The sequence below is a fragment of the Microtus oregoni genome, unplaced genomic scaffold (genome assembly GCF_018167655.1).
Source record: "Microtus oregoni isolate MIOR12 unplaced genomic scaffold, Mior012 000015F_ref0000493, whole genome shotgun sequence".
Lineage (NCBI taxonomy): Eukaryota > Metazoa > Chordata > Mammalia > Rodentia > Cricetidae > Microtus > Microtus oregoni.
The window spans coordinates 14,856,549-14,873,204 of NW_024543074.1; the positions used below are offsets into that span (position 1 = coordinate 14,856,549).

Below are 16,656 nucleotides of genomic sequence, written 5' to 3' on the forward strand. Positions count from 1 at the left end.
GCAGCAGTCTTGAAGTTGTTCTGGATGCTGGATCACTGGGCCATCTGTTTTTATTGATGTCTGGTCCCTTTGGTTTAAAAATATGTAAACTTTAAAAGGTAACTTATCAATCTGCATTAATACAAGTAGACTGTGTATTGTATTAAAGTCCGCCAAAGATGAAATTTTATGTTTGAGCAGGTAAAATATGCATCACGTGTCTTGTAGTCCTTCTAGGTTTATTTCTTTATGTCTGTAATCAGAATTTCAGGGGGGTCTTCCCCAATCAAGCCTGATCCATACCAACTTAGAATGATTCCCCCTCTCATTTCCTGTGGAAATAAAAGTAAAACGTCCTCTCCAAAGTATCATGTTTTTTGACTTCTTTTTAAAAGTCAAGACATTTAAAAAATATATAGATTGGTTTAATCCAGTAGTTTTCATAATCCAATGTCTCCTAGCAGTCAAAAAACTTAAAGACAACACAGTAACATATAGGATCCAGACTCTGTGTATTTTCCATTTTTACGTGGCCTATTTCTTTTATATTACTTTACTCCCTTTTTAAGGACTTCACAATTATTTTAAAACTATATATTTCTTTTTCTTTTTTCTTTTCAAGACGGGGTTTCTCTGCGTAACAGCTCTAGCTGACCTGGGAACTAGCTCTGTAGACCAGGTTGGCTTCAAACTCAGAGATGCTCCTGCCTCTGCCTCCCGAGTGCTGGGATTAAAGGTGCGCGCCACCACCTACCATACCTTCTCTTTTCTCTCCCAAGTCTACATATATTTTAAAACACACTGTAACCCGTTCAGAGTTTATTTTCCTCGTCTGAATCTGTCTTTACTGTGTCTCCGTCTTTTTCCTGACGGCATGAGCACTTTTCTGTATGTGGCCAGTATGAGGGAATGCGGGAACGCCATGCAGCTTATGCCACGGTGCGCTGGCAGTTCAAGTCCACAGGCAGCAGCCTGGAGAAATGTCCCCGTGCTGCGGCCAGCATGAGAGACATGAGACTAGGCAGCTGCTCTTGGCTCTGTTTTTTTTTTTTTTTTTTTTGGATTTTCAAGACAGGGTTTCTCTGTAGCTTTTGGTTCCTGTCCTGGAACTAGCTCTTGTAGACCAGGCTGGCCTCGAACTCACAGAGATCCACCTGCCTCTGCCTCCCGAGTGCTGGGATTAAAGGCGTGCGCCACCACCGCCCGGCCTTGGCTCTGTTTTAGAAACCTTTTTCAACGCTTTCTCAGGTTTTATGTAGAATTTTTTGTTTGTTAGTTTTTGCTTTTTTGAGACAAGGTTTCTGCGTAGCTTTGGAGCCTGTCCTAGAATTCACTCTGTAGACTAGGCTGGCTTCAAACTCACAGAGATCTGCCTGTCTCTGCCAAGTGCTGAGATTAAAGGTGTGCACCATCACTGCCCATTTATGTGGAAATTCTTGCCTAACATTTGGGCGCCATTTGTAGACAGAAGTTTCTATCCCATCAGCAGTTCCCAAATAAACACACTGAAGCTTATATTAATTATAAATGCTCGGCCGATAGCTCAGGCTTACTATTAACTAGTTCTTACAATTTAAACTAACCCATTTCTATTAATCTATTGCCATGTGGCTTGTTACCTCATTTTCTACATTTCTGGCCTCCTAGGTGGCTGGCTGGTGTCTCCTCTGGCTCCGCTCTTTTTCCTCCCAGCATTCTTAGTTTGGTTGTACCACCTATACTTCCTTCCTGGCTACCGGCCAGTCAGTTCTTTATTAACCAATGAGAGTAATATATATTCACAGTGGACAGAATTATTCCACAGTGACCTCAGTTGTTTGGGTCCACACTACATGTACCCTGACTCCTCATATCTTGGTTGTAATGGAACCACTCTCCAAAGTGGCTGAGCCCTTTGAGAAAAGTTAAATAGCCACTAATCCATTCTAAATAAATGCGGAGCGGATGTTCCTGCCCTAGAATAACACTCCATGTATCACGTGCACAAGCTCAGTCTGATTCCCATTTGTGACCTGTGAACTGAGGGTGGAAAAGTCACTGGTCTGATGACCCAAGGAGTGCCACTTGTCCTCCTGAGGAGTCACAGTGAACAGCCAGGATGTCTTCTAAGAAGGCCACAATGACCCTCTTGGCTGTGTCTCCAGCCGGTGTCTGCACACTGCGTATGTGCGTCAGGGCCACTCTGACCATCTGGTCTCTCTCCTGTGGGGTGTGGACTGCACCAGGATCATCTCCCTCTGCTCCTGACTTTAAGAACTGCAGGACGTAGGACTGGATCATATCCCCATTCAGCTCAAGAGTTTCTAGAATGCAGGGGAGGTCGGAGGCACTGGCTAGACGCAAGAGGTGAAGCAGCGCCTGGCAGATGTGGGTCCGCAGGCTGGCACAGTACTTGAATTCCAGAAAGTCTGTGGTGTCCTCACTCTTCTGCAAGGCAGTGACCAATGCATTCCAGATCTGAGCAAACTGTTCTAGGGACCCGTACTGCGCTCTCTTGCCTGGGATGGAAAGGGCTGCAGCAGATCTGATGCGCACTTTGAAGTTCTTGCATGACATCACAACTGATGTCAGGGCCTTGTAGGCCTGGGAGGTCCATGGGGCTGACCCTAGGAAGAATTCACAGTCACTGAAACTATTAAAGGCTTAGGGTTAGATAGGGTGAGCAGGAGAGGGGTGGGGAAGCATGTATTTTGTGTTCACTCTCATCATGGTCCCATATGGTCTGAGGAAGAATGGCCCCACCAGCTCATATATCCTTAGTCATCAGGGAGTAGCCCTGTTTGAGAGGATTAGGAGGCGTGGCCTTGTTGGACAAAGTGTGTCACTTGGGATGGGCTTTGAGATTCCCAGAGCCCATGTCAGGCCCAGCCTCTCTCTCTGCTTGTGGATCAGGATGTAGCTCTGTTACTGCTCCAGCACCATGAGTGCCACCATGATCCTGCCATGAGGATAAGGGACTAAACCTCTGAAACTAAGCCAGCCCCCGACTAAATGTTTTTCTTTATAAGAGTTGTGGTGGGCATCATGTCTCTTCACAGCAAAAGAACAGAGACCAAGGCTCCTCATAGGAGCAGGGCAGCGAAAGTTAACCTGTAGGATCCCAGGGAAGGGATCAAATACTGATCTCTGGTCTCCTGTTTTCCCTAGACAAGCCTGAAGCATGATCAAAGCCTCTGCTACCCAAATAGGATTTTATCTGTCCAAAAGGGCAAAGCTTGGTGGGAAACGCATGGATGGAACTGCACCCAAACTGCTCCTGGCAGTGCAGGGCTGCACCCTGTATGAAACAGTCCTCTTCCTGCTAGCAAAAGGAGTATTCCCTCCCCAGATAGCACCAGGCACTGACTCGCTGCAGCACACTGTGCATTTATTGTTAAGACATAAGAGCACTTCTAGTGTCAAGAATATGAAGCTTGCATGGTCTTTTCCCCATTTCTGTGTCCCCCAGCCCCTCTCCCCCAATAGCATGCTTTCCACCCCCTCAGAGGTGCTGCTAGACACCCTGGCTTGACTGTCTCACTCAAGACGGATGGCAGTTCTCTCAGTCTGTCCCCTTCTTTGCTGCCCACCCCCCAAGAGAAGCAGATTCTCTCTATTCCGTGAATGCCAGTGCCACCCACAAGGGCCTCAGATCTCAGTGTCCCGCTGTTCCTGCTCCATTCTTACATGCGTCCTCATAGCTCTGTAGCCCCCAGGCAACTTCTCCACTGTCTCCCAGGCTCTGCTCTGCCTGGACAGCCCCTTCACATGCTGCCTACTCTACTGGCCCTCGTGGTTGTCCCTTAGCTCTCCAGTCCTGTCAGAGGCAGAGACGTAGGGCCAGTGCTGGCATCCCCAGTGGCTAGGGTCTGTGCACAGAAGAAACTATTAGCCCAAGATGATTTGTCAAGCAAGGCTCATGGTATTCGGGGCAGTATGAAGGGGAAAGAAGCCCTGAGCTTCTAGTTCTGAATCCAGAACTTGTGAGATTTGAACCTGTGCTCTCGGTGCCAGCGGTGAACTGTAGATTTGGACAATTTCCTTCCCATCTTTTCTCCTAAGTACTTAATGAGAGGACATTGTAGAAACAAGTTAATATCCTGCTTTAGTTTGTTTAACATATGAAGAAGTATTTTCTCAGATTATAAAAAAGACCTTTGTAAATATACTTTAAAATGGCAATAAAACACCTCATCAAACACACACACCCAATGGCGTATTCCATCATTCCACTAAACTTGATCCCTGTTGTTTTCTAGTCCTGTGACAAAAACCATCGTTGTTAACAACAGCACAGACGGTGCATGCTTTCTGAAGACCTCTGGACAGGCTGAGAGAGGGAAAACATCTTACCGAGTGGCAGAGCAGGGTTTTTAAAAACATTTCCCATCGCGTAGCAAGCATTCCATCGGACTTTCATGGCAGCCTCGTTTACAACGGTAGAAATCAGAGCCTGGATAGACTCCTCGATGATTTCAGCAAACCTGGGTCTCTCTATGTGAGACGGTTGTAGAAAATGAAGCAAATTCCCAAGGGCCCGGACTGCGTTGCTTTTGACCTAAAACAAACATAAAAGGCCTCAGAGTTATTTTGCTGGAGATGTTTCAGACAATATAAATTCTATTTTAAGAAAGACCCTCCATGTCTTAAAGCAAGAGAATAAATGAGACATGAACCCTGTGAGGGTGTGAGTCCTCAGAACTATGCACGCTCACCTGACCCATGTCCGAGCCCATGCTTTTTAAATGGACCATGTAATAGGCACATGCAAGCTTTATCTTTCTTATCAATTTCATTTAAGGATTTTTTCTCTTTCTTTCTTTTTAAATAACAGATAAACATGAACATATCATGCAGTAGACAATGAGAGAGTGCTGGTACTTTCTATGGGACAGAAGGCAGTAGAATAAACTGTACGAGTATGGCGTGGACAGCACTCCCCTGAGTGCCTGTGGACACAGGACGGTTTAGGACCATCAGACCACCCTGCTGGAGCAGCACAGTTGCAAGTGTGCACCCTTAACGTCTTGTGTGTACCTTGTCTTTGTCCGTGGAGGCTTGTATCGCAGACTGCAACATTTTCAAGAGCAGGAGCCCAGAGAACTCATCCTGAAAACTTGGATCTGGCGTGTCCCTGTCCCACCCAAGGCACATGGCGGGGTAAGAAAAAAAAAATTACCACTTAAATGTGTGCACACAAAGATACAGTCACCAAGTGTATGAGGGTAAAAATGTCAGGAAAACAGCCTGACACACCTTTTCAGATTACACTGAGAACTCACACAGCTCTTTGCTTGTTCCTTTGTTTTTGAGACAGGGACTCATTATAGGGCTTAGGCTGGCCTGGAATTTGGTATGAAACTTAGGTTGACTTCAAATCTGTGATCCCCCTGCCTTAGCCTCCTGAGTGCTGGGATTATAGGTACATGCCATCACACCTAGGTTTCAACGGCAGTTCTCCATTTAAGAATGTAACCACAGGGGAAATCTCAAGATGGACATTTTATGCCCGGAAATGTTCACTGCATATAGACACCCACAAGCCTAAGTAAAACAACCATTCAAGAAGAGGATGCATCAGGATGCGTCCTGTGGTGGACTCTGTGTACCGTGTGTTTATTAAACATCCAGCGCAGAGAATGTCTGTGCGCTACACATGCTTCTTATGCAGAACCAGGTGACAGAAAGTACAGCAGCAGCCACCCCAGGGAAGTGACGGTGCTGCAGGAAGGAGGCAGATTTTACACTACCTTCCCCTTATGCTCTTCAGGTTCTTTTGACCTGTGACTCTATTCCTTAAAAACTACAAACAGATTTCTCCAGTAGAATGCCACTGGGTATCAGCTACACCCCTGGGCAGGCTCCACGCTCAGGAGTAGCTGGTGACACAAAACAGACTCCATGGGGTTTTGGTGGGTAATTTCTGTCTTATTGGGTTTTCTTTTTTTTTTTGATCTTTGTTGAGAGAGAGAGAGAGAGAGAGAGAGAGAGAGAAAACAAGCATGAAGTTGGGTGAAAAGGGAGGTAGGGAACTCTAGGAGAAATTATATTTGTATTAAGGGAAATATGATTATATATTATATGTAAAAATATTTAACAAACAAATAAACAAAAGACCTTTGTGCCCAAAGAGCAGGGTATCTGTTACTAAGGTTTCAGATTTCTACTGTGATATTTTTTATAATGTGGGTATAAGCTTATGTTAGCACATGGTATTTTTGAAAATATATATATATATATATATATATATACACACACACACACACACTGTTATAGAATCATATGTATCTGAATACACAGTAAGAACCAACTAGATTTATTGCTTAAAGGAATATTAAAGTAGTAAAGCTGTTGGTATGATATGGAGGAACTCTTGCTCTGAAACAGTGCCGCCCTTGGAAAGCAGGCTGAGTCACTTACATGTTGATGATGAGAGTGTCTGTCAGGTTGCCCAGGGACCAGGCTGCTTTGGCACGCACGTTTGATGACTTATCTTGAAGTGACATCAATATAGCATTTGCTGTGTCTGCAACAAATATGACGTCCTGTACAACAAACCAGGCTATATTACTCAGGGAGTTGACGCTGCTGCCGCTGAACTTTTCACAGAAAGCTATGAGCCTTTATAATAGTTTGATTTAGAAACCAAATTTATCTATCTATCTATCTATCTATTTATTTATTTATTTATTTATTTGGTTTTTTGAGACAGGGTTTCTCTGTAGCTTTTGGTGCCTGTCCTGGAACTAGCTTTTGTAGACCAGGCTGGCCTCGAACTCACAGAGATCCGCCTGCCTCTGCCTCCCGAGTGCTAGGATTAAAGGCGTGCGCCACCACCGCCCGGCTGAAACCAAATTTATCTACGGAATCGACATGAACCTGTGAGTTACCTGTGCGTTCTGTGCTTGGGTTGTCTCCACCCCCGGCAACAATGTTCTGATAGTGAAGGCATTGCCCAAACACATTGTCTGCACTACACACCCTTCCCACGGATGAACGTCACAGAAGGAATAAAGGAAAACTTCACTGCCCTCTTAGAAAAATGGGTATTAGCTTTCTCAATCATTACTCCCATGTGGGTAATGTCCTCTTTTTCATCTTTAGTTAATCTCTCATTAATTAAACATTTGCTGTACACTACAGTCCCAGGCAGTGTGTCAAATAATTAACAAACAAAGTACGGGCACTGCACGTTGTAATAGCAATTAAGGAATCTGATTACACAGCGGGCTTCCTTCACCGCTCAATGAGGAAGCTATATGCCCACAAATCCGCTGGTGGTAAAGGCTCTAAGGAAACAGGGGCAAGCCAGGCTCACTCTCACCTGTCTGAGGCAGGGGAAAAGCACATAGACGCCAAGGGCCCTGGAGGTCGCAGCTTTCACTAAATGGTTCTTGCTGTCGTTCAGGCCGAGCAACATTGTAATACACAAAATCTGCTTGTCATTCTGCAGAGAAGGTTCACAAAAGAAGTCAGACGGAATCACTGCGAGCCAAAGTCTGCCACAAGCAACTGAGTGCTGTGACCCTCAGCTGACCACAGGGCAGGTGCCTGGACACCGGGGCAGCTATTTGAGGCATGATTTTGGGCAAGATACACACAGCATCTCATCACATTACACGTATGTGTAACAACTATGTAACAAGGTCATTTTTACCCTTGGCTCTTTTAGAAGGAGCCGCCTCCTTTAGAAAAGTTAATTTACATAGCTAAGAACAGATCAAAAGCCACTGAGGGATAAAGAACAGGAGTAGAATTACAGGCTTGTGTACCCCAAATCAGACATGAAATCCACACCTAAAGCAGTGGGATTGGGAGGTGACAGGCTAAGCGAATACCCCATGTGGAGACCTTAACCTAAGTATTTTCACACACTGCTGCTTCTCACGTGACTCCCCTGTGAAGTGCATTATACAAAGCTTTAGAGAAATTCAAGGGAGTCAAAGAGCTGGGGATGGAACGGCAAGGATGCGGAGCCAAGACTTTTAACTCAGGACACCAAGTGCTTCCTTCGGAAGTCTCATCAGAGGCTGTGTTGCTCACACACACACCTGCCTTCTAGGGCAGAAGCAAGGCTTTCCTGGGGGAGTGGACGGCAATGCTCTCATGGCAATCTCAACAGAAAACAGTTCCTTTTCTAGAGAAGAGGTTGAAAGATTTCAAAACAGAATCACACTGGAGCCCTGCTGCCCAGGATATGATCCAAGAGTGAGGACATGAGGTTAGGTTACCGGCAGACTGTTGAAGGCCTCTGGCAAGATGGAGGACAGGGCGTCACAGGCGCTTGCTTGCAGAGTTGGGTGCTCTGAACTCTGCAGGGCGAGGGGCAAAGGACCATTCAACATCATAGTCCAGAACATCACCACCTAGAACAGAGGCACAGTTAGAACCACAGCACAGCACCCACAGGAGAACCCGCTGAAGCCATGCCCATCAGGTGTAGCCTTGGAGAGGAAATGTTTTCTGTAGTAGCTTTTTACAGGTGTTTTCACTGGGCGTCTTCCACAGTGATGGAAACAACTTCTGAAATAACTAGGCAGACCCAGTAGGGCATACAGTGTAATCAAGGTGACAACAGCAGTGATGATGTGGAGATGATGGCGGTGATGATGATGGTGGAGAAAAACAGCAGAAGGAGCTGTTTCGCAGAGGTTTTATCATAGGCCAGGCATTATTCTAAGTGACTGTCATACATCAACCCATTTTAATCCTCAGCACAACTAAGTGAAGTCTATACCACTACCACAATTTCTACCAAGAAAACAGGCACAAAATACATTGTAATACGCTAGTCAGCAGCAAGGTCACTGAGAATCCGGATGCGCCACCATCTTGCTGGGCTCTTTCAATGTGACCCTGTTTGGGCACAGAAGGCTGTGCACACCAGTCAACATGATCAGGGGGAGAGCTGGAGCTGTTTCCTATCCCTTCCTGTCTGTAGCACTGCCTGGTGACTTGATCTGTTTTAGCTTTAGCGCCTCTTCAACCACACGGGCAAAGATATCTACCTTGAAGTCTACAGTAAGACATGACACTGTGCTGAGGTCCTGGCACCAGGACAGGCTAGCTCTCAACTTGAGAAGCAGGCTGTAGGCACTTTGAAGACTCATCCCTAAGCCCTCAGGGGGTATCAAGTTGACATGGCCCAGCCATTCCAATTCCTGACCAGCAGAGACCGCAGAGAACAAATGTTCATTGTCTACAGATGCTACGTGCCTAGGGCTACTCTTGTGCTTGACTAACGCCAGGTAATACAGAAAGTCTGTCTTCTCTCTAGGGGAGGCAATAATAAAGTTGTGAGCAGTTAAGAGGCTTGCCCATGGAGACGGGAAAGAAGGTTAATATCACTGGCTGCTCTTCCAGAGAGGTCTTGAGTTCAATTCCCAGCAACCATATGGTGGCTCACAACCATCTGTAATGGGATCTGATGCCCTCTTCTGGCCTGCAGGCATACATGTAGATACAGTACTCATATACATAAAATAAATCCAAAAAATTATTAAAAAGAGAAAAAAAAGGCATGTTCACAGCAACTTGTCTAGCAAGTGGAGAAATCTGGATTCCCATCCAAGTTCTATCTGATGTCCAAACTCACTCCATCTCCTTGCACGTGGTTCCATGAAAGCTCGAGTTGCTGTCTTGGAAAGGAGTTTGGGTATTTAATTCATGGCAAAGATGATGGACATGCAAACAGCCAAGAGAAGGCAGGATGAGGAGGTCACGGGGAGAAAGCTTCACCAACGCTGAGTTCATTTGGGTTTTGGCACCAAGTAGAGAACATTTTGGCGGGATTATATTTCTCATTCAGAGAAGTGGCGGTGTAGGGGGTGGCAGATGCAGCCTGATCATAGACTTTCCTTTTTAAATTCTCTATATATACACACATATGGGAAGGACAAACCTGGCTGTCATCTTTAGGAACACTGGTCACCTCCTTTGAGATAGTTCTTATTGGCTTGCAGTGTCCCAGTTAGGTGACACTGTCTAGCCAGTGAGCCCCAGGGATTCTCTTGGCCCTCCTTCCTAGCACCGGGATGAGGACCTGCCACCATACCCAGCAACTTTTTTGACATGGGTTCTGGGGATTGAACAAGCCCTTTACCAATGAGTGCTCGCTCTCCCCACTTCCCTTTTTTCAACTTTTAGTAGGAACCGTACAACGAGAAGTGAGCAGATTAAAGAAATTCTATTCACTGGGCACGAGCATCTTCCCATTTTAAGCCTCTTTAAAAAGAATCGGTTTGTGAATTAAGGATTATTATTCCTGTTCACAGTAGCAACCTAAGCTCATGAACACAGGCCTGGTTCCCTGCCTTCTCAGTCACACTCCCTGCCTTTCCCCACAATCCTAGTTTGTCTCTTGAGCAGGCAGAATAACCAAATTAAGCTTTCTGCAAGCAAACACCGCATTTATCATTACTGGTTGGTTGTATAAATAACCGTGCTACATACTGAACTGCACCCTATTCTGGTAGTTTCATGTTATGCTAGATTACACATTGGGTTCCTTTTAAAGAAACATTAGCGTGCACATGTATACTGAAGTACACTTCACAATAGCCAAGATATGGGAACAACCTAAGTGTCCATCAAAAGGTAAGATAAAGAAAACGTGGTATATTATATATACACACACACACACAAGAGATTGTGCTTCAAAAAAAAAATGCAATTCTGTCAGTGACTGCAACATGAATGTAGATAATTATATTAAAGTGAAATAAGCCAAGCATGGAAATATAAACATCACACACACACAGTGTCTTTAATTCTTGGAGCCTGTACAAGTTGATCTCACAGGAGTTGAGAGTAGTAGGTGTCTACGAGGCTTCATCAACAGGTAGCAGGTTACAGTTCAGTAGGAATAAGAAGTCCTGGGTCTGGTGAGATGGCCCAGCAGGTATAAAGATACTTGCTGTACAGCCTGGTGACCTGTGTTTAATCTTTGCAACCCACATAAAGGTAAAAAGAGAGAACCAACTTCAAAAATTATCTTCTAACCTCCACACGTAGCACTGGTATATCCAGTAATAAGAAGCAATTTTAATAAAAAAAAAATCAAAAGTTCTGTTGTGCTATTCTAGTATAGGAGGTCCTTCTGTTTATGTGTTGCTTTCATTGGTTAATGAATAAAGAAACTGCCTTGGCCTAATAGGGCAGAACTTAGGTAGAGGACAAAACTGAATGCTGGGAGGAAGAAGGGCAGAGAGAGAGAGAGAAGTCATGGATCCTCCACCTGAGATGGATGCTGGTTATAATCTCTGGTAAGCCACTGCCACATGGTGATATACAGATTAATAGAAATGGGTTAAATCAAGATGTGAGAGTTAGCCAATAAGAGGCTAGAGCAAATGGGCCAAGCAGTGTTTTAATTAATACAGTTTCTGTGTGGTTATTTCGGGGCTAAGCTAACCAAGGGGCCAGGACAAACAAGCGGGCCCTCCTCCTACACTATTCCACAACAGGAACACCACGGTTTGTTCTAGATTTTATTTTTTATTATTATTAGCAGTGTGCACATGTATGACGTCTGTGGACACATCTGTCAAGGTGCACATGTGGATATGAGAGGAAAACCTTGCAGAATTGGTTCTTTATGTGGGTTCTAGGGATCACACTCGGGTTGTCGGGTTTGCATCCTTGGGCGGCAAGCACCATGGTTTTTGGCACTGGAAGAAATGATATCATCTGTACCACTTTATTACTGAGCCTCAAACTAAAAAGCACACTAGAGCATGCGGAGAGAACACTGGGAACGGAGGTGTGCTTACCACACTGATGGGCACTCTCTGCTCAGGAGCTGTGCTGGAATCGGGCTTGTACTGCTGTATCAAGCCTGTACCCAGTTCTTCTAGAAGCTGCCAAGACACAAGAAATGAGCTGTCACTATGGAGGTCATGAATACCATGCCTTCAGTTTGGAGAAACCTCAAATCAACAGGAAAAAGTGTTTCTTTTTCCTTTTCTCTCTTTTTTTGTTTGTTTGGTTTTTTGAGACAGGGTCTCATTATGTAGCCCTGGCTGGCCTCAAACTTAGAGATCCACCTGCCTCTGCCTCCCTCATGCTGGGGCTAAAGGTGTGAACAGAACTTAGAAAAGGTAATTTCTAACTGGCTTTTCTCTTCTCAGCAACTATGGCAGAGGTATTCTTTGAAGGAGTCAAAACCGACACTGACGGTGTTAGCTGCCCCTGAACATAAGAACCAGGATAGGAATATATCCTCTCCTTGTCTGAAACCCGAGAAACCACAGAAGAAGATGTGTCCCTTGTGATGTAATTACCTTCACGCCATGGAGCTGAATGGACGGGTTTGCTTCACCCATGCACTTACAGATCACCTCGCCAAGCTCCATCAGGTACAGCTGAGCCATTGAAAAATAGCCCTTTGCCAGGTGAGCCAACACCTACACAGAGAACAGGCAATTAGCTCATCTGAAAGCAGGTAAGGCTGCAGAATCCAGAAGTGCTTCAACATTTTGGCAGCCACTCACACCTAACATGGACCTTAACTCTGGCACTGAAGACTATGCTATGGCTGGCATCTGTTTGCAATGTCTCACTCAAGCCTCAGGGCAATCCTTTGATGTAGATTTCTATGGAATTTAGAGCTGAAAGGACCAAGGCTGAGGGTAAAGGGTCCTCAGTGTCCTCAGACAACCAGCAGAACTTGAGCTGTGATAGCTGCTCTTGGTGGTCACTAAAACCCAAGTGGCTGAGCATGCCTGTGAGGGATTTTTTTTTTCTTAATTAAATCATTTGAAGTGGGGAGACCCACTTTTAATCTGGATCTTTTGCGGAAAAACCACCTTTAATCTGGGCCATGTTGTCAGAGGCTGTTTGTTCCCGGCTGCTCAGACTCCCGAAATAATCACACAGAAACCATATTATTTGCAAAACTGTTTGGCTAATAACTTAAGTATATTTCTGGCTAATTCATATCTTAAATTAACCTATCTCCATCTCCATTAATCTGTGTATTGCCACAAGGCTGTGGCTTACTGGGTAAAGTACTGGTGTCTATCTCCAGCGGGGCTACATGGCTTCTCCTGACTCTGTCTTCTTTCCCAGCATTCAGTTTAGTCCCCCCCCCCCCCCCCCAGCTCTACTCTGCTCTATCAGGCCAAGCCAGTTTCTTTATTAACCAAAGGTATTCACAGCATACAGAGGAGAATCCCACATCAGGGCCACACCTTCTGCTCTCAGTCTATATAAAGGACATGGAAGAAGGAAGCTTTTGCTCTTTGCCAGTTTGCTCTCACTTTTACTAGCAGGTCCATTCCTCCACTAGAATTAGAGCCTACATTTTTGGGATTCTGGTTTATGCTGAAGACCAGTTCAGACATCCATCCTTATGGACTGAACAACCACTGGGTTCTTGGATCTTCTGTTGGTAGACAGCCATTTTTGGGCTAGCTGGACCACAGTCTGTAAGCCATTCTAATAAATCCCATATATATATATATATATATATATATATATATATATGAAATGGATATACATGTTCATTCTATCAGTTCTGTTCCTTCTGAGCACTGGTTCTCAACCTTCCTAATGCTGCAGCCCTTTAGTACAGTTCCTTATGCTAAGGTGACCTTCAACCATAAAAATATTTTGTTGCTACTTCATAATTGCAATTTTGCTACTGTTATGAATTGTAATGTAAATATCTGGTATGTGGCCCCCAAAAGGGTCACAACCTATAGGTTGAGAAACTCTGCTCTAGAGAGCCCTGGCTATACACAACCCTGTGTTTTAGATTACATCTGAGTACAGGGGTATTTTCTTTTTTTTTTCTTTTCAAAATTTTTATTTGTTATTTATTTACTTTGTGATGAGTTCTTACTATGTAAACCTGTGTGGTCTGGAACTTGCTATGTAAACCCGATTGGCCTTGAACTCTCAGAATCTGCCTGCCTCTGCTTCCCAAGCATTCAAATTAAATACACAGACCAACACACTCTGAAAGGAGTATTTTCTTCCTTCCAAAGAGCAATAATTTTGTTTCAATAAATAGATACAAGATGACAACAAAGAATTTATAGAGAACTAACTTTAGCTGTAGAAGTCAAACTTAATGGTATTCACCTGTCATACAATACTTGAAGTGACTACAGTAGTCTGGAACAAAAGAACAGAAATATACCCAACAATTTACAAGGACTGCGCTAAACAAAATAACAGAGCAAAAGCCACACCTAAAGGGGTGGCCACTTTATGCACCTGCCCCTCAGTCACTCTCCTAAGAAGGAATGGTCCCTTTCTAACAGACAGGAAGAAACGGCGTGTCCTACCTGCAGAGCCTCCAGCCGCATGGGGGATGGTTCATAGGTGCTTCCCAGGGAAGAGCCAGCATCGCTACCTGAGCAGGAATCCTCCCTGGGCAGCACCACAGTGGAGATGCAAAGTCGGATGAGCCAGCAGGGCTCTGAAGATGCCTTTGGCGAGCTGACTGACGCTTCCTCCAGAGAGGGTCCTGCAGGGACTTTCTTCCAGCAGTCAGGAGTGCTGAGGTGGGGAGTTGCTGAACTGCTGTTGCTGAGCCCAGAGGAGCAGGGCTGCTGCAGGAGCAGCTGGACTTCCGGCAAAGGCGCATGAGTAGACACTATAGCCCCTAAGAGTGTGAGACTCGACACGCGAACATTAACATCTGCCCAAAGAAAGACAGAGCATCACAAATCACTGACATAAATGTTGTAAGTGCTGTAGTTATCCCTGCTAGCAGTTAAGAATTGCTAGATTCTTCTTTAATTAGGTATAATTAAACCCCTAATTTCAATTCATAGAGAATATGGGACAATATCATAAAAAAAACAACATGACAAATCAAGAACATTATTCTACAAGACAACTGACTAGGAGTATCCAAATATGAATACTAGGAAAAAAAAATCAAAATAGGTGGTGAGGTTTCTTGATTTAAAAAGACCACAGAACCCAGGCATGGAGCTGTATATCAGAATTCCTAGCACTTGGGGGTGGGAGAGATGGTTCAGTTGGTAAAAGCACTTGCTGCTCTTGCAGAGAACTAGAGGTTGGCTCCCAGCATGCACACGGTGCAGCTTGCAACTGCCTGTAACTCCAGTTCCTAGGGATTTAGTGCCCTCTTCTGGCCTCCTAGGTATCCGAATACATATGCACATACTTACCCACAATCACAAAAATAAAACCAGTGTGTCTTTACAACGCTAGCACTCTGGAGGGTAGGGGAGGAGGACATTTGAGGCCAACCTGGGCTACATAGGGAGACCTCATTTCAAAAACAAAACAAATAGAAACACTATAGTGGTACATATAGTAACAAAAATTATTAATCCATGAACATGAATGCTCACAGGATTTAAAAGAAAAAAGCTATTAAAAACAAAAAACAGGGTTGGAGTATCTCAGTGATTGAAGCAATTGCCCTAAGCATGAGGACTGGAGAACCCATATCCATGCTGAGTGGGTGTGGCGGCCCACACGTAATTCCAGTGCTCAGAAGACCAGGGATGGGAACCCAGGAACAAAATGTCTATCCAGAGATCTGGTGCAACTGAGAAACGTTCTCAATGAAGTGGACAATGAAGAACATGCCTGATGCCAATCTAGGGCCTTCACATGTGTGTGCCCCCCACAAAAGTTCATATACACATGCACTCACGCCACACATACATAACACACGAGGGGAAAAAGCTAGAAGGTCTGCATTCGAGTTCAGTTTTCTGCATCTGGTTGTCTAGCAGCTCCAGCACCATTTACTGAAGAGTTATTTTGGTTATTTTGCTGTATCAGCTAATGGTGATGTATGTGGGTATGTTTCCAGGTTTTCTATTCTCTTCTGACCTATATTCAACACTGTCTTTACTGTAGTTTTATAGTAGGTTTTGAGGGGCTGACACACCTGGGGTCTTGCACCCTCTAGCCAAGTGTTCTACTGAGTTTGACCTCTAGCCTAACTTCTCTATCAGTAATGTTTCCTATTCTAGGTCTTTTGCCTGATAAATGTGAGAACCTATTTGCCAATGCTATACAAAATGACCTGCTGTGCTTTTCACTGGGATCAAGTTTGGGAGAACCGACACCGAACCCTATCCACGAACAAGGACTCTTCCATCTCATCCATCACTTTCTAGTGTTCATATGAACCTGCTATAAATTTTGTTAGATTCACATTTAGAATTTGATCTTTTTAACAATGAAAACATTCAAGTACAAAGTCAAATATTTGAAAGGGACTGTTGAGATGTGTCCATCTCCTGGGGCTGAAGATGCAACTAAAGAGAAACAGGCACCGTTACACAAGCAGCTGCCTGCACCAGGAGCCTTGGGCTCTAACTTGTACCTTTTGCCATCACTGTGATGAGAGGCCTCAAGGCAGGACTTATCTTTCTGTGTCCTGATTTACAGACCCGTGGGCTGAACTTGGTCTCTCATGCCAACCTTACAGAATAGGTGCAAGTCTTCCTGTTATGAGGAAATGGGGTTCTGGATGGGCCATAGCTGTGAGGATGGAAGAAGAGGGGGCTGTAGATCCTCAGACTGACTCCAGGGCCAGTGTCTCTCCCATAGTGTTCCAGAAAATACTGCACATTCCAGAAAAAGCTCTGCAACTCTGAGTGAAAACTTAGATGTAAGAGGGAGCCTGATCTGAAATCTTGCAAACAAAGAGGAACATTCTAAAGGCAGGTGCTGACAGCCCATACACATATGTGGGAACAT

General features: G+C 44.7%; 1 protein-coding gene across 1 annotated transcript in view; it reads right to left on the minus strand.

Annotated features, from left to right (window-relative positions):
- Positions 1 to 1,493: 1,493 nt before the first annotated feature.
- Positions 1,494 to 16,656, minus strand: part of Heatr6 (HEAT repeat containing 6) — a 31,350-nt gene continuing 16,187 nt past the window's right edge. Inside the window, exons 12-20 of the mRNA XM_041664652.1 lie at positions 14,250 to 14,605; positions 12,240 to 12,362; positions 11,730 to 11,816; positions 8,190 to 8,324; positions 7,283 to 7,405; positions 6,379 to 6,503; positions 4,996 to 5,092; positions 4,312 to 4,516; positions 1,494 to 2,585 (exon numbers count right to left, since the gene is read on the minus strand). Of these exons, the coding sequence (XP_041520586.1) occupies positions 2,014 to 2,585; positions 4,312 to 4,516; positions 4,996 to 5,092; positions 6,379 to 6,503; positions 7,283 to 7,405; positions 8,190 to 8,324; positions 11,730 to 11,816; positions 12,240 to 12,362; positions 14,250 to 14,605 (1,823 nt within the window). The 3' untranslated portion in view covers positions 1,494 to 2,013. The remainder of the gene's footprint in view (positions 2,586 to 4,311; positions 4,517 to 4,995; positions 5,093 to 6,378; positions 6,504 to 7,282; positions 7,406 to 8,189; positions 8,325 to 11,729; positions 11,817 to 12,239; positions 12,363 to 14,249; positions 14,606 to 16,656) is intronic.